Source organism: Nestor notabilis, unplaced genomic scaffold, assembly GCF_000696875.1.
Source record: "Nestor notabilis isolate BGI_N333 unplaced genomic scaffold, ASM69687v1 scaffold27023, whole genome shotgun sequence".
Classification (NCBI taxonomy): Eukaryota; Metazoa; Chordata; class Aves; order Psittaciformes; family Psittacidae; genus Nestor; species Nestor notabilis.
The window spans coordinates 6,065-25,132 of record NW_009922786.1 but is presented as its reverse complement, the minus strand read 5'-3'; the positions used below and the strand labels follow the sequence as shown (position 1 = coordinate 25,132).

At 36.7% G+C, this 19,068-nt stretch overlaps 1 protein-coding gene across 1 annotated transcript in view; it reads right to left on the bottom strand.

The window, feature by feature from the left end:
* HHIP (hedgehog interacting protein) overlaps positions 1 to 18,549 on the bottom strand; it is a gene marked incomplete at its 5' end in the record, with an annotated part of 63,336 nt that extends 44,787 nt beyond the window's left edge. Inside the window, 3 exons of the mRNA XM_010011809.1 lie at positions 10,019 to 10,220; positions 11,029 to 11,185; positions 18,354 to 18,549. Coding sequence (XP_010010111.1) covers positions 10,019 to 10,220; positions 11,029 to 11,185; positions 18,354 to 18,549 — 555 coding nt within the window. The remainder of the gene's footprint in view (positions 1 to 10,018; positions 10,221 to 11,028; positions 11,186 to 18,353) is intronic.
* Positions 18,550 to 19,068: the final 519 nt, after the last annotated feature.

The window sequence follows — 19,068 nt, the reverse complement described above, 5'->3', positions numbered from 1 at the left end:
GATACTGTCTATGGAATAGTTTTGATTTGCCTCAAGAGGGGCAACCTAACGGAGGGGGTAAAACCTCACAGAAGTTAGTTTCTGTTACGCAGTTCCCTAATATTCTCTGCTTTTGGATTTATCTCTTGCTTCAGACTTTTGACACGGTATCTGGAACTCCACTGTATTTGGCAGGGCTATGATCTGTAAGTAACTGTAGGGGCAAATTTGAGTAATCTCATAGGTGGCTTGTTAAATTTTATTTGATCTTACTGACCTATTTGCACACACACACACATGCTTGTTAGATGAGACCACTGACTTCTTGCTCTTTCCCCTCAAAAAGTCACTGTAGCAATAGTGTCCCATCATATCCTGGAGGTGGAAATTAGCAGTAATGGAAGCTGCCAATGTTTTGCATTGCCTTTCTTCTAATTTGAAATTCTGTTTATTTGCCTAGATCTTTAAAGTGTTCATTTGTCACAATTAAGCATTCGATTTGTAATGGAAAGGCACGCGTTTTCTTTAAGAAAGAGCTTGAAATTATGTCCTGAGAGGAGCTAATTTCTTTCTAATAGGGTTCCTTGTGGCTTCCAAAAAATTATACAGATACTTCAAGTTTAAGTAAGAGTTTTTCTTACATAGCTTGATATATGTAAAAAAAATCTCTTCTCCTTCACACTACAGTGTCGCTCAGATCCATTCATCTGCTAGCACTTCTGGTATGTTGTCTCTAGGCTGTTACAGTGATTGAGAATCTAGCTGCTAGAAATTCACAGAATTTTTAGGGATGTCCAAAATAGAAAAGTTTTTGGTGATTTACTCCCTCTTTTATTTCTTTGCAAGGCATTCAGTTAGCATAAAAATAATGATCATTACATAAATTAAAGTTGTTGCAATTCAGCTGTAGGGATTGCAATTCAATGCCAGTGAAGATAGATCAAGGTTTTAAAAAGTATCTTCTGTAAATTAAAAACAAATGGTTGAAAGTATTTTGCAGACCTCTCTCCCACAGATTGTATATTCTATTTTCCAAATTAAATCTAAGAAAGAATATTACTTTATTGAGATTTATGGAATAATTTCTTTAAAAATTCCAGCAATATGAGAATGCAGGCAGACACTGACAGTGAACAAAAGTAAGTGTCAGCTACTAAGTGGTTTCATCTTTTGGAGTTTGGGTTTTTTCTGGTAATGGGAAAAATTAGTTCTGACTTTTTTAAAGCTAAAATTATATATAAACCATTAAATTAGGGACAGATCATTTGTTCAGTTTTAACTGCAAAGGGAATAAAATGGGTGGAAAACATGATAGTATAGCTGTGCTCTGCTGGAGGAAGTGTTCCTCCCTCAATCCAACTTGCTGATCCTGTCTAAGGAATAGGTCTTAAGATCTTTTGAGAAAACGTGTAAGAGGATATAGGAGAAAATTGCTCTGTGGTATCTGGGGGAAGTATATATAGGAATAGCAGTTGGGCTGTATTAACTATGAAAGTATGTATATTATTAAATTTTTCGTCTCTTTCAAGACAAAGACATGACCTATTTTCTGTATGGCATAGTACAAGGGATATAACACCAAAGGAAATCATATAGCTGTGATGGACAGGAAAGTACAAAGAAGTGTCAAGGACATGGTACTGTTTTTGAGAGCTCCAGTACTTCATGGCTTCCCTGAGGTATTCTAGGACCTCATTACAGATTTTGGGGTGTCCAAAAGCTTAAAGGGCTGATGAATCCTGGAGCCTTAGTGGACTGTTAAACCTCCTCCCATTAAAGAAAAACATGTGGTTGAAACTGTGTTGGCTAAAAACCATGGAATTTTCTGCGTAACTTTATTCCTTCTTTGCCATTTTGTGTTGGATATCATGATCTGGCTGTTATATTTCAGCAAACGCAATAATTTCCTTTTAATTAGATAATTACCATGTTATTCATTGGTTTTGATCACTTCTAAATTCAGCTTTTGCTTTTAACAAATGCAGTTTCAGAAGATGATGGATTTTTACATTTTTAAAACCGCTAAATGTCCAGAAAGGATTTGTACACATAACAAAATTAAAGTAGGGATTATCTAGCACTGTGTGTGGGATACAGCTATAATCTATACAGTGCATGGAAAAGAAACTGGCATTCTCAACTGCACTGCACACATCTCAGTAATAACAGGGTATGAGGCATACAATTTCATGGAACACCCACAATGAAAATTATTCTTTCCAAACAGAGAATTGTTTTGGAATAAGTTAGGTTAATTGGCACCATGGGATTCTTCTCAAGGAAGCACAGAACATTAAAATCTACACATGTGCATGTAAAATGATAAAGTATTATCTTCTTTCCCCTCTCAGCTCCTCAAATCTAAGACACGCTACCCAAAATCAACACAAGTGATTATGTTTTGTTGATTCAAATTTCCTTAGAATAAACTGGCAATTCTTCATCTGGTCAGCTTACAACCTGAGAGTCACTGCACTGTTCCACAACTGCTAGCTGGGATATGGTTATCTAGTGCTGTCTCTCACACAGAAAAAGAGGTCTCTAGAGTTTTTGGCACATGCTTTTCAAAACTGTAAGAATCTTTATTTTTCTGTGCAAGAAACAGAGCTATATGGTGGTAAGGTGCAGTCAAAGGACTGTTGTGCCCCTATTAGGATTAGAATCAAATGCTGAGTCTATTTCATTAAAGTTTAAGGTCATTACAAACAAGGACATTCTACTTGGTTTATCTTTAAAATGCCCTGGACTTTCACATTTGACCATTTACACACCTTAACCATTATTTCTTTCCCAGTTTTCTGCCCCAATTATGTCAAGGTATTTAAAAACAATTAATAGTGATTCCTAGTAGGCAGGTCACAGGGAGGTGTGGCCTCAGAAATGACATCTGTGCTGCAAGTTTGACTGCAGCTCTTCTGGAATCTTAAATGAGTAAGAAACCCCCATGTCCTGTGACCCCATGTCTTCACCACATGTAAGTCCTGTGCTGAAGAATAGTCTTCATCACTTTCCCTCTCTGCAATCTCCAGTGGAAAGCTGAGGTATATAGTTTGCCTTGTCATTTTTGCAAGAACATAGACAAAACAGCATTTCAGCTTCTCACCAAAGACATTCCTAGAGTCTCCCCTTTCATTATCTGAAAGAGGAGATCCAGGGCACTAAAGAATACCCCAAAACATATCAGTGTTATAGGCCAATAATTTTATTTCCCTTGCTGTTCTGCCTGGGCCTATATGCATACCTTAAATGGACTTACCATTGAAATAGTGTTAGTCAGAAGCACAGGAGCAAGACAGTGAACAGAATTTGCACTCAGCATCAGTGGAATTAATTGTAGAATAAAAAATGAAATCTTACACTGTCCATAATAGAATATATGTCCTATTTATATTCTATACTCTAACATAGTTATTTTAGAGGACTATCCCTATTCTTCATAGCCAGATAGAAGCCTTGTCTGGTAGAACAAAGGGTAGAACACTTTCCAGAGTTTTCACAAACAGTGTTTTTGAGTAACTCTGAAGAATTGCAGGCCCATTGGCTTGAAGAAGGAAGGAATTTAGGTAAGATCTCCCAATTCTCTTTTACTGAGGAGAAGCACATCCTTCCACTGCTTCCATCTCTCTATGCATCAAAATAATCCCCTCTTTGGGAGTAATTGGTCACAAATTTAGTAGCCACTATAAATTTGGCTTTCTAGGGAGCAGAGAGCAGAAGATAACCTTTGCCAAGAATATAAACTAGTGCTTAGTGGAGAAGAGCCCAGCTTGCTTTGTGATGTCAAGGCAAAAAAGAAGTTCAAGAAAGATTCATTGATTTCACTCTCATCCATGTAAAAATCCAGAGAAAAATAAATTGAAATTACTGGACTTGGCTGGAAGGATTAGCAGGACCTGTGTGAATTGTGGGTCTTCTGTCAGTAACATAAATCCTGTGGGTATTGATGGACAGTGTATGCGTTAACTTACATGAAACAAAACCAAATCTACTGTCAAGAGCAATATATATGAGAAGTTTTACCAGCGACAGATCCGAGCATACAATTCAGCAAATAAAATAATCTGATTCTATTAACACACTAAGGTTTAAATAGATTTTTATTGCTGGTTTCTTACAGTTTTCTGCAGCAGCACTCCTCACTGCAAAGGCTGCCCCTCAAAACGTGCAGTGCCAGTGCAAGGGGTAGTGGTATTTTGTCATTTTTTTAATTTGTATTTTATCTTGAATGATCTGAGCAATATGTATCCATGTGATTAAATGTTCTGTCATGATATAAACATGAAGGCATAGTAGAAGCCTCACTACTAAGCCTGCATTTCTACAAAAAAGGTGCTTGTGATGACAAGGTGCTCATTTGACTCTAAGACACTCTGGAATAACTGCATAGCAGCATAGTTAGCATCTTTAATACCTGACAGTCTATGTTCAGAGTCTTAAACTGAATGTACGAATTCCTGTGTTCCACAGCACTCTTCATGGCATCACAGAAGTTTCCTACCTGAATCACTGGATCACTCATGAATAAGACTTGCGCTCTAATATAAAAACTAACCAACATGAAGTATGGAATATATCTAACTTCTAACTCTTCTTAAGACTATTACTTGGAAATTTGCCGTGCATACACTTAAAATAGTTGTTGTCAGGTATTTCTGTTTCTTCTTCACTGCAAAGAGAATTGGCTGTTAAAATATTTATGAGGAATTATGTAGGAATATAGCATTTTAAATCCTTTGGGAATTAAAAAACCCACAGAAACTAGTCCTACTGATTAACTTGCAAATAAGGTGAAATAAAAAGGTGATTATGGCTTAGGATTTAGGGGAAGTTTCTGTCAGAATTTGTTTCTGGTTAGGAAAACTCTAGTCTTTAGAGTAGAGAAGAATGTGACGGAGGTCAAGGAGTCTAACTCATATATTCTTAACAGTGATCTCCAATACTATTTCTTTGAGATTGTCTGTCCTTTTTCCCTTCTCTCCCCTGCCCTGCCCTTTCCTTCTTCAGGGGCTTTGCCCTTTATCACAATATTCCCATGAGATGTACTAAGAAAATTTTACCTCTAGCTCAAAAATCTTGACACAAGCACAATGGTAATTCCGTAACTGCAGTTTTAAGGATACTTATTTTGTAGGGAATTATACTCTAGGCACTGTGTGAGGCAAAGTACAACAGAATGCAGCCGTTCTTGCTGGCTGCACAATTTATGACCCTGTAGTCAACAGATAAGCACCAGAGCCACACCAGAGCTTGGTCACAATCAAAAAAAGTAGCAAGAAACTGGAAATACTTTAAGGATCAGAGATGACAAGCAACAGAACATGAAGCCCAACTGCAATTCCATGCCTAATGAGCTAATTCATTTTGTGGATTTATAAGTAGAAAACTGCCATGTAACTACAGGGATTTGATTTTACCACTGGCAGTAGTAAGATGTAAATTTGGCTACTTTGTACAGTTCTGAGGTCACTCATTTTAAAAGGATGTTGGGAAGTTGAATGATTGTAGGGAAGGACTGCAAAAACGATTTAAGGACTAACAGTTGCAGCCCCAGAGCTACTTAGCTTTTCAGAAAGTATTCTGAAAGCTGATTATAGCATTTAAGTCCCAAGACAAATGGTAGGCTCCTCCTTTTTTGTTGTTGCCAAATCATACCTCTATGCCTTCTCTTCCAAACAATATATTTTAGACCAATATAATTTAGACCAATACCTGTTTTTGGACTCTGGAGACAAGAGAGTGAGTAAAAACTGATGTAATAGGTTGTGCTACATTTAATGTTCCACATTAATGGAACATTAATGGTGGCTGGTACTAATCTAAAGGTTTCCAAATCTTAGGAAATAATACAGTTAATAAAATAAAATACAGCCAGAGGACTAAGGAAATTTGGAGAACTGCTTGGCGATTCAGCATTTTTCTGTAAGTTAGATACAATCTTGAGTATAAGGTAACTGATGTTGTAATAATAACAGGTTCAGCACTGCTACATCTACATGGGTACTAATATTGTCATCACAAAAATGTCCTTGCTGTGTAACTTCGAAGGAAAAACTGTAAAATATTGCTCCATAACTAACAACTCTCTTCACCACAACATAATGGAGCAGTAAATCCCCAGAACAGGGATGCAGACTTTTAGTGGGGTTTTTTTCTAGTAAATGCTTATTCTTTTCTTCTACATCCATGCCACATGTAATATTAATGGCACAGGTGATGGAATCAGTATTTTCTCCACTATGTTATGTATCCAGTGTGACATAAAATACATTGGAGAGTGCCACAGATGTTGAATTAGCAACTTCATTAAAATCTATAAATGGCTTCCAACAACTAAGTTAAAACATAGATCTAACTGTGTTGTTGAAGAGGATTAGACATTGGGAAATGTGCAGAGAAAAATTGTTTCTTATGCTTGTCAGAGTTTTGGTTGTTTTTTAAACTTTGGGAATCCTGAATCTAATTTTCTCTTGAGTAGGCCTCCAGGAAGCACAGGCTACCATCATCCATTCATAGCATCTCTCCGTTATGAAATACTTCTACGTGCTTGTGCTAAATTCCTTCTGAGATACTGTCAGCATATAAAATTATCACTTCTTCTCTTTCATTTGAATGCCTTAAAATTAAATCACATAACTGTAAATAGATCATACTGCAGCAACAATTTTCAAGAAGAGACCTCAGTGACTTTACTTAACAGTTAAAGCCAATGGACTAATAAATCATATGCATCAGGTTGTACCACTCTTCTTAATTTCTATTTATATCAACAGACTGACAAGAAGCAACTCCAGATGATCCAATTTATGTGCTTAGGTGAGCAGGACCAGTGAAGAAGCCCTACAAACTCACTCACAGCAACGTTAGGGGCTCCAAATGAATTTCATCAACACAGGGACCATTAGTTCCATTAGAGGAACAAAAAAGCATCTTTTTAGGAGGGTATTGTGGCTGACTGCTATACAATGCAGTCACCCCTCTTCCTCTGTTTTTGTATACTGCTTTCCTCCTTATCTGACTGCCAGTGCTGTGATCAGCAAAATGATCTCAGCGAGATCAGGACTACAGCCCAGGACTATATTTTTGTGAAGGAAATATGTCACTTCTGTTTCTTGGTTATAATAGCCTCAAGAAAGTTTTAAGTATATTCTTTGGAAAATCATCATGCAAGTGATTGGCTGCTTTGTGACAATATAATGATTTTATCACTCCTAAATTTCCCCTTTACATATGAAAAAGAAGAGAAAATCAGCCACCACTATTTTACTCCATCTATCAGCATTAAAAATATCTTATTGGGATAGCTGCCCAAAACACTTTTCAGAGGCATCAATTTAAATTACCTTTCATTCAACCACAGCTGCATAATTATTATTTACTGGATACAACATATGTCTATAAAGTTTGAAAAAGTATTTTTACTATTGTCACTAGAGTTAAGTATTTGGTTTGTATTTCAGATACAGACAAAAAAAAAGGCAACAGAAACTGCTGTTTTCAAACACGTGGTTATACGAGAGGGTATTATTTTTAGGGAAAAATAGTTATTTGCCTTTTCTTGCTACTATTGCTCCAAGGTCAGAAAAGAAATGAAAAGGTTTTGTTTATTTCAATTAAGAAAGCTATGTTAATTCAAGAATAACATTATATAGGTGATGTTATACAGGAATTCACCAGATATTTGGGTTAACATTTATGAATCTGTGTAAAATGAACGGAGGACTCAAAGCAGCATGTTACCTTGGCTAAACACTTCATTGGAATATATGTTTGATCAGGGACAACTGAGTATTTAATGACTTCATTTTACTTTTTCACTTATACTGCTATATGAGGAGAATCAGGCACATTGAGCAAAAGCTATTCATACAAATTCATCCAGCTGATGCTACAGCATTTCTTGAGTGAGGACAGAGGACACGTTCAGCAATTCTCACTTTCTGCATGTGGATGCAGTGTTTTAGGTAGTGGTTTGTTATAGGATTTTTTTAATTGCTGGCTGTACGCTGTCTGCGCTGCCTGCTGGAAAATCGTCTATCCACACAATATTCTCCATTCTCTCTGATTTCTAGTTTCAAAGTGTATATAGGTGAGTAAAACGAATACACTTTAAGTAGTCTATTTTGATGGAATAATTGCTACCATTGTCACAGTGATCCTCCATTCTTGTAGGTAAAGGACCAGGAACAATGATTACAGGAATCAGACTGCAGCAGATACGCATAAAAATGTTTAAGAACCTTTGTTTTAATACTACCATTTGAATTATGTGGGGTTTGTTTTATTTTATTTATTTGTTATTTTATATAACGTACTCATTCCTCAAATTCTTTTCCCTTTCTATTTAAGAGCTAGAGTATTGCTTGTAGGCACATTCCCTTTCTCCTTACCTGTGAAGTATATAAAGCCTCCGTTCTTGCCAGCCTGTATGAAACACCGCAATACTATTATCCAACAGTCACTGGACTGTTATCTCAGGAAATTGAATTAGACTTTCTAGCTTAGAGAACATCAAATTATTTACACAAAATGTTATAGTTGAAACAGATCCAGATTAAAGCATTAAATGATGGTTAGGGTAGTAAAGACTAAAAAGATCAAGTGACTTGATTTGAAACAGAACTAAAAGTCGAATCTGAATCTGAGGGTAGCTGTTGAGAGTCTTATCAAGTTGGCTATTGCCTATTCAGAAGCATGGAAAATCAGTTTTCTATTTAGCCTTTCCTCTAAGTTCCAGCTGTAAAAGTTTCCTCGAGGAAGGTTTGTTTGGGACCAATAGCAGCTGAGAGAAAAGTTTCAGTGTTGGTTTTTCACAAGTACAAACTATCAGAATTTTCAGTTAAGAAACATGAAACAGGCTTAGACTGATGTTCAAAAATCCCCTAATAAGTCCCTTCTGTTTTGGTATCTTGAACATAATGGTTACCTATGGAGGCAGAAAGGGAAGTGTTCAGCAAATCACAGAATCATATAAATCGGTTCTTTTCCTGAAAAAAGGTGTAATATATTTAATTTCTCCCTCTGATTCAACACAAACTACAAACCTCTGACATTTCCTCTCAGAAAAGACTATCTTAATTGCCTTACTGCCCTTAGAGCTGAAACACAAAATGATTAGTTAGCATGTGCTATGCATTTTAAACCAATACAGTTTGTCACAATTATTATCTAAGATCACTCTGTCGAGAGTATGTCAATACATCTTTCATCCATGATGGCTTTATATATATAGTCCTGACTGTTCTAGACAAAACCTAACTGCAATTTAAATTTTCTTTATGTATCTGATTTTACTTGGATTACCACTCTAAAATGTAAAAAGGAATCAACATGGAACAATGCTTAAGACATTTTCAAAGTAAAATATTCCCCCATAGACTTACAAGTTTTCCATTAGCACTTACCCCATATCTAGTTGTAATTTCTTACCTCCACCCTCCAATGTATTCCCATCAGTGCCCATTCACCGTTCACTCCCCTGACCATTAAAGTCTCAAATACATGCTGGTTTAAAGCAGCCTACCGCCAAGGGCAGCTTGTGCTACATTTGGGGTTGAGCCAAGAAGGAGAAAGCACCACTGCCCCTCTCCTGGGGGTCCCTGAGCATTTCCAGGCCCCCTCCTGTGTCCAGCTGCCAGGCCATTGGTGAGCACCTGCAGGTCAGGGAAGGCCCTGAGCCAAACTTGCTCCCACTGGAATCAGAGCAAAACTCAGATGAATTCAGTGGGATGGAAATGAGCCCAAAGGATGAAAATATAAAGATAATGCTGTGGGATGCTGGTGTTGGATAGTTTCTTCTGAATTTAAAGTGAGGAAAAATTAAGTGAAACAGAAACATGTGATGACAGGTATAAGATGCTATGTTTTCCCTCCCCAAAACAAGGAGTTTTTCACTTCTTTGCCAGACAGAACTGTAGTGACCGTTGTCATTATTCTCCTTTTTAATTATTTAAACTTAAATAATTTCTGAAAAATGTTTCTTCCCTTTTTCCCCATACACAGGCTAAATTATAAACAGGTAGAGATAAGTATAAAATCCAACCTTTATTCCACTTTGAACAAGCTTGTGTATATCCAAAAAAGGTTCCTTAAGTATGTCTCCTTCAGGACTGAAAATCTTCACATATCCTTCTTTCTCAAGAATAAAGAGGCGATGGGATCCATCCCCACAATGTACTGCTCCAACAGGCTGCCTTAGTCCACTCACAACCTCCTGAATACAGAAGCAGTTGTGCTTGTGTTTTCTAAACAAAAAATAATAAAAAAATAGTAAGAAATTTGTTCTTTCTTGTAATCAAGACACAACAATGTCTCTAAAAGATAAAATGATTGTTCTGCAGTGATATTAAAACCACAGTTATATGATCCACAGTAAATTATTTCCTTAAATGTATGCAAGCAGGTTATACTGAAAATCAATTTGAACTTCACTTCAGGAAAATTTGGTTTGTATTAAAGAAAGAAAAAATGAATTCATCATATCTGAAACGTAGAGGAATAGGAGAGAAAAAAGTTGGTAAAAAAAAGAGAGAACAATTCGTAACCACAAAATTTCTACCATACAATAAACACCGTAAATTCCAGCAATTTCATAAAATTCGGCTTCTAAACCCCATTTAAAAATAATGGCTTATGATGGGACAATGTGATTTAATTATTTTCACAAATAAAATGAATGAATTAAATAAACTGAAAGTTGTTAAATAAGTATTGTATTAATAAACTTATCGTAGTTGTTTAGTAATATTAAATTCAGGTAGAAATTACTTCCTAGAACTACATAGGATCCAGAGAGTGGACCATAACCAAGATCCACAGGGTGGAATCAAACCAGGATTCTAACACCTTTTCAGCAACGCAAATACCAAATGGTACTGAAATATTGAAGCTAATGTAACTTTCTCTTTGACGTACACTAACGGCAGTGAAAGAAAGTAACATCTGGAAAACACAGCTGCTGAGCATAAGCACACACTGAGCTGTTTCACTGTGAAAACCACAGGCTTTGCTAGGGTTTTTTTTTCAGATTAAACAGCATTTATCTTTATGAACCTGCTGATCTCTTCCTCTTTGTCATATTCTTCCATGTGGTCCAGGGAGTTAGAAGCTGGCCCTCGCACTTGTTTTCTTGGAAAATCTGGAAAGCACACACCACCATCCTTTCTTGCATAGTAAAAGCAAAACTCATCAGCTGTAGTTTGGAGAAAACCTTCAAAATGCAAAAGAGCATACAAATATTTAGTGTGTTGTCATGTCTGCAGTTTTGTGCCGTCAAGCTAATCTTTAAATAGATTATATATTGAATGAAAAAAAGAAGTAATTTTAAGCAAGTGCTATCTGCAAAAAAGGCCTGCTCTGAATAAATACAAACCAAGTAGATTACCTTTTATAGTTTGTTCATCTGTATTTGTATTAAGCCTGATTTTCAGTGTGCTTAAATAAAAATACCAATTAATTCAAAATGACAGTACAGTTCACTTATTAAAATACTAAGAGACAAAGTTCAACGTTGAGGCTGTGATACACTTTTCCCTGATTTTAACCCTATTAAGTGTCTTATCAGCTGTGAAATAGATTGAGCAGCTTTCAATTAACCGCTTTCTTTTCTAAAGAGGCTTGGAGTAGTAAAAATTTCAGTGAAGACTTCAGTAAAAGACATGCAGTAAACACTCTGTGGAATGCTGGCAGCAAAGGACATCAGTTGGAGAGGTAAATACTTAGTTGTCTCAGAAAGTGAGAAGTACTGGTGAAAACTGCACTGTGTTGACATGCAGTTGGCCTCTGGTTGACTCCCAGCAGCAGAGTGGGTGAACACAGTGCCCCATCGCAAGGTCTGCTTCCTCAGCCCCATCCCCCGAGAAAAGGGTGCTATGTTTCATGCTGCATTGGAGTTGGCTTTAAGCTGGCTGGACGAAAGGTGGTCTTTAGGTTTGAGATTAAAATGGGAAGGAGTTTTGAGACCCAGGGAAACAAGAAGTTCATAAAATGAGAGCCTTTGAGGAAAAAGCCTGCCTTTATACTGATATTACACTATGTTTAATGACAGCAGAAATATCTATTTCTGTCTACAAACTTATTTCTAGTAATTTATATCCGGTTTTTAATTATTAGTATTTAAGAAGATGGAATTTGGCTAGTTATACATTTACTGTCCTAATGAAACATTGCTAAGATACTATGTCTTAAGTTACCTTCATTCCTTTTTGCATTATTGGCATACTGCGTTAGGATGTAGTATGGTTCAGAACATAACTCACAGGATACCCAGAATTAGCACTTAATTGGAATTAGAGGCCTAATTTATGCATGGCTCTACCACTCATGAATAAGGCAGTAATCCATAGATCTTGGCTATAAAACCTCTGGCTTACAACATACAATAAGAGCTGATCAGGGACAGCTGTGTTGCATTGAAAAATGCCAATTTCTTGAAGAAAAGCTTTTTCAGAAACATTATCAGTTTCGACAAAATTTTAGTTAACAGGATGTTTCTGGTCCAAACTCAAACTTCTGGTCTAAATGAAAAAGAGAGACAGCAAACGTCATATCACTACACTCCAATGTCTTGTAATTAGGGTGTTTCATTAGGAAGAGGAATATTCAGGTCAATGTCCCTCATCTGTCAGGCAAGAGCTTGACCCTAAGTCTCCCATTTCCCAAGTAAATGTCCTAACAACGACTTTATTAGCTATCCCAGGGTGGTCTCTCTGTGGCTTTCTTCATGGAAAATTTCGAAAGAGTTCAATTTCTTCCTTATGTGGAATAGGAAAATTTTTTAGATCCCAGAATTTCTGTGGAGTGGAAAGCCTTTCCCACCCAACTATACTTCTTTTCATATGCATCTTCCTTGAAATATATTGGAAAAATTACACGACAAAGCCTGTCTTTGGTTTCTATAAAATAGTATCTGGAAACACATGGTAGTGTGTTGTGGTGTAAAAGTTTAATTGCCATGATTTGGAGCTTCAGTAAATATCATCTCTGAGGAGCTGGTTTTAATTTATAGTAGTTATTTGGAGAAAATGGGAGATATAATTTCAAGTGGAACAACTGGAGAGGAACTCTGATATAATCACGGAGTAGTATTCCAAGGCTTGTAGGTACAATGCCAAAGTCAAAAGTAATCTAAAATCTTACTGTTGAATTATTTGACTTAAGAATACACAGTTTTGTCCTCACAAATTTAAAATGCAATAGCAAATTAGAGGTGTACAATTTCTACGGATTTCTAGAATTTTTCAAGTATAACATCTATTTACGAAAGATAAACTACTCTTGGCTTGAATGTTATCTTTAGTCAGAAAAACTGAGAGCACACTATGATCGTATTGTTTACTCGGTACATGTTAATTTCAAATATCAATCAGATGCAAACCTCATTTGACTAGTGCCTTATGCAATGCCTTATCTTACATGTAAGACTAAGCCCTTTTCCTCATGAAATATTTTATCATGCACTTAAGTACATGTTGCACTGCAGTTGCCTTTTGCTAGTTAGCAAACCCATCAGCAGGTTCCAACAAAGGAGAAGGCTTTTGTTCATTTTCCTTAGAAATGCTCGTAAAAAGTGGGGTGAAATTGTAAATACTGTAAATACAGTTTCACCTGTGTATTAGGGATGGAATTTTGTCCTATAAAAACCACAGTAATTTACCAAATAAAAATGAATCTGCTTGTGTTATATAGGCTAGATTTGACATACTAACAGCATCACCAAAGACAGTTAGAAAAACATTTGCTTCTACTTTCCTATCTGCTTGTAGCCATTTAGTGTTCTCTTTATCGTGCTAAAATTCTAAGGTCTTTAGTGCAGAGTTTGCCATTTTGTTCAGGGTTTGTACAGTGTCCAGAAGAATGGCCCCTGACAAGTGCCCCTAAGCACTAGAATTGTTTGGAGAAAAAAGAAAGGCCATTTTGCTCAGTCTGAGTTTATTCAAATACAGCTCTGTCACTGTCTTCTTTGAGAACTATGCCTAATAAGGACTGCAACATTTGGTCCTGTGTGAATTTCTGTACTTACTACTTTATTTTAAAAGACTTATACATATCATTACAAATTTCCTGCCAGCTGTGTGTTGACAGAGCTGTGCCTGTGTTAACCAAGAAGACTGAAATCACAAAGGAAGATTAAACATGAAGTTTAATTGATTTTGCACAGGCTTGCATTTCTATGCTTTTAAAACTTTCTGTCTTGCAAAAAAGAATCAAACTACAGACTTTCTAGTTAGGCAGTTACACTAAAGGCTTTCTGCATTCACCTTTATTAAAAACTGTCAGAATAGGTTGCATGACTTCAAGCCTTTTCAAAGGAAAACCGCTCTCAGCTGATCCTGACCTCCTCCCTCCACTCGTATTTGTGGTCAGTTATTCTTCACACTCTATCTTACTTCCTATCCACCTTCACCAAATTTCACTTCACTGGATTCCCTGTTTACCCACACACCCCACCACCCCACCCCGCCTCTTTGATACACAACTCAAATGTCGTGGTAGCATCTGTCTCAGTCTTCACAGCAAGTCAAGTTCCTATTCACTCCCTTCCTTGTTTGCACCGCACACAGGATTGAGTATCATCTACTCATCTGAGTAGACCTACATTGGCTTAGAGAGCATCTGGAAGTCAGGCTCACCTGCCTTATTCCTGCTACAACCTTGAGCATCCAGTTCAGCATTGTGTAAAAGAACCATTTTCCTGGTTTGATTGGGTTGGGTTTTTTTTTTTCCAATTTGCACTTTTGACAGCTAGATGTGATTTTTTTCACAAAACCCACATTCTCCTCACTCTTCTCAGCTCTCAGTGACAACTAAATCGAAGAGATGATACCAGACTGATAGTTTCAAAATGTATTAAGTTCAGTGTAGTAAGCTCACATCATTTCCTGCTGGTTTTCAAGTGACTAGTGGCCCTCTTCTTATAGTCACACACTGCATATATCTGCATACACACAGTGCCAGGGTTAATCCCCTTGATGCTCTTGTTAGCAGCAGCATCATTATGAGCCACTACTATATCTTTGCAGGTTGACCATGTTGTCTGTGACTATTAGTTGACTATGTTAGAACTGGAAGTGTTGTGTGGCTTGCAGAATTTCTTAGGTTTCCAGCATTTTGGGCTGGGGTGCCTCTGGCATTTAAAAATTCTTATCAAGCATCTGTTCTGGTAATGCCTGGATTCAGATCTGGGCCTGGACCTGAATTCACCCACAATCATCTGGAACCCATTTCTTCAAATGAAAGTGATGGAGAGCACATAGTTCAAAATCTGTCCAACGTCCTTGAGTGGCAGAACGCGCTGTAACTGTGGTTAAAGTATGTCACTTCCACTGACATGGGTCAAGTTTCTGCTCATGCCTAAAGGGAGAATCAGCCGTGCCTTTCTTTACTAGCTATATTAATAATAAAAAGTCTTCTCTTATAACCTTGGAAAACTTAAAATGCACACTGATTGAAGATACTTCGTTAAGTCACTTAACTCCAGTATCGCCATCAGTAATCACTTAAACTGAAGCTTACAGTAAAGATCAGACGAGAAGTAATGAGAACAGTCACCTGGAATGAAGCAGGGAAGTTCTAATGTCATAGACAGTGTGAAATATTACAGCCTTTTGCATTAATCTATATCTATGGATATAGAATCCTAATTATTGTTATAATTCTGCTTGAATAAAGAATTGGGTCCACTTTTTCTTTGAATATTCCTAAAGAAGCCAATGGAAGTTCTGATAAAAGCCAGAACTGGTGGGTAAACTGCTGTCTTCAAAAAAGTGAACCAAGGATCTGTTAGAGTTTTCAACTTTGCAAAAAGAGACAGAACAATAAATGAATTTCTGGAGCTAATTCAAGAAAAAAACCTGATGTAGAAGTCCCCAGTCTTCCTGGGTAATAGGTACTGCTGAATTTTCAATTCCAGAAAAGACGCTTGCTATCTTAAATCACTAATAATATTTCTCATTTGTGCAGGACTTTAGGAATAAATTTATTTTTGTAGTCAGTAATTTCCTTGAACTCCTTTGTATTGGCATTCAGAAACAATTAGCACTCCGTAATGGAGGAAGAGTAATTATTTCACTTTTTAACAAATGCACTCTGAATCGCTGCCAGAGACCTTGGGTTTGGGGGCCTGTTAATTTCCAACTCTTTGTTTAGTCCTCCAGGCTAAGCTGAAAACACAGCTTCCACATTTTCTGGTTTTTTCTTTCTTTTGCAATAAATGTTATTACAGCTATATGGGTCTCACAATTAAAATAGAAAACCCAAATAAGTCGTTATTTTAATTATTTACAATTTAGAATGTGTAAGACTGTTAAACTATATTAAAATCCTACAGGCCATCTTCTCAAAAAGAGGGACCTGAATCTTAATTAATAGCTTCAGGAAATCCTAGTATAGGTACGAACAACCGTATGTACCAGTTGAATCACCAAATTAACCCTGTTGGTGGGTGTAAGTATACAACAATTTTTTGTTAGTACAATCTACTTTCAGAACAAGTATTTAGAATGATTATTAGCATCTGATTGATGTATGAAAAGTCCTATTTTAACTGATGCTAAAGCAATGTAAGCTTTTTTCCTACAAAGCACTGTGCTCTGCCCAGTTCTAGAGTTATGCTTTCATCTGGTTATCTTTCAAGGCAACCTGGGTGGTCACAAAAAGCACTTGACATCTTGATGCACTTCAGCAGTTTTACATATACACAAACTTTGTAGAAAAATAAATTTGTCATTCGTCACCACATATGTTGATCTGAGGAGTAAGGTTCCTGTGGCTATAGCTCCTGTGCTGCTGAGCCCTTTCTCATTCTCTCTCCCTCCCTCCCTCCACCTCCTCCTTCTTTCTCCCTTTTCCCTCTTTCACTTTTTCTGATTAAACAAATTGTTTCTCATAAACACAGAATTTCATAAAACAACTATGAGGGACTTGCTCTGCAGAATATGCTCATCATTTGTACCAGCTACAAACTCATGTCAAAAAAAGTCTTCGTGGTGACTTCTTAGATGGGCCAAACATTTTAGAATATCTAATCTGTTATCGCTGTTTAGCAGGCAGTCTTGGCAACTATGATCTGTGCTGCTTTGCGTTGGGGAATGTGATGAAGAGCAAGAAACAGCTGGTTTAAGAAAGCCTTAGAAACATCTCTTAGTTTATAAAGACAATAATAATATTTTCATATTTGAATGGGTTGAGATACATGTTAAACCACAGTAAAGGAAAAAGTAAGTCAATTCAAAATGTTTTCTCAAGTCAATAAAAGAACACTGCAAAAAATCTCTGCACTCTTGGGATTTCAGAGAAAACAAGTACACAGTGTACACACGCAATTAAAAAACCCTCCTCCGAATCTCATCCACTTAAACTATCCCCTTTACCCAAACATGTTTATATTACATTACAAAGCTGTGTTCATATGTCAAAAATTACTATTCACAAATTCATTTTTCATATTGCTATCAAGTCCTTTTTCCAGTCTGTGTTGCTAGTGAAAAAAAAAACCAAACTTCACCAGTCTAATTATTTTCTCCTGTGTGGCATTATTTATAAGTAGTGTTTGGACAGGGAAAAAAGCATAGTTTAAAAATGACAGTCTTAAACATATAAATAATTTACTATTGAGAATACCAAAGATGTTATTTAATATAATAGTGTATTAAAACCAGTGTTTCTAAAAGAACCATCTTCTGTGGTTATTTTGTTGATATAGTTACAAGTGATAATACTCATTTGGTGACTGCCTTAGACAACACGGGTCAAATTCTGGTTTTGGTCAGGTCTAGCTAACTCTACTGACTACACTGAGGAAGTATCAGGTTAGTTAAGAATTTGGTTGTTAACAGCATGTTGGAGGTGATTCAAAGATCACAGAAGTCTATCAAATAGCTCCTTTTGATTTCAATGGGCTCTAAACCCTGTGGAAAACACATCAGTTTCTAGGGTAACAAAACCAGAAAAAACACTTCACTTATCAGCTTTTAGTCTACAGCAAACAGCCAGCATCCTTTATTTCTTGCATTTTAAAGCTACCTGTCATTTAGTATAGCCTTTTGGATGGCCAACTGCTAGTTTACGTGATATGAATGAACACACTAGTAGAACACAGTTCAGTAGAGGTAATGGTTTCAGGTGCTTCTGACAACAAACAATCCTGTGTTTCATGGAGAGTTTAACAGGAAGGTGGCAAGAAAGCACTCAAAATATTTATGTCACTACATAAGATCCACTGTGAAGTCCCAGAGATATTCTGTCCTTGGCTGGGCAAAATCCCCCCATCATATCAATGGGGATTTTACCTAGCAAAGAGCTGGATCTATAACCTCTCAGGCCATATCAACACTTCAAAACAGACATCCTTTAACCCCATAGTTGGTTATAGGTTTTACCTGGTATGTGACCTCTGCAAGCATAATAGAATTCTTTACAATAGTCTTTGCACAGGTAGGGAAGAGTTAGTTCTCTTTCAGGTGTTTCTCCTTTCTCAGGTGAGTGGAATAAGTTCTGAGCATGAGGTGAGCAGTGTGCACACTTGATTTCCTCCAGTAGCTTCGCACATTCTGTGTTGTTGGTAACAGAAAGTATCTGAAAGCCACAAACCAGAGACAAATAAACATATGATCTGTTTCTCCATCTTACACAAAAAAAAGATTGCACAATCTAATGTAATAAATAATGCTAGTGAAGCCAATAGAGTTAGCATAAATGCATCATGTTTCAAGTCACTGTTCTGGAAGTGCAAAAATTGTTACTATGAAATGTGCAATATGCCATTAGTCCAGTGAGATTTTAAGTGCTTGCTTCTCTTTCTCAGATAAGAATCATAGTACTTAAGTTATTTTATGGACGCGTGCCCGCAATCTCTTAATCACATGGGCAATCTCTGAACTAGAGGAATCATTTATATGAGGAGCTACATGAGCAGGCCTTTTACTCACTTCTCTTACAAGGAATACTTAAAAACCTTACTTGTAAGGTGACCTGTTCAGATATTTAGAGACTAAAAATCAAAATTCTACCATCAAAACACACCAGGAAAACCATATCTAGGTATTTGTCACATAGGTGTATCTTGAATGATACTGCAGTTTGGTTACTGAAACA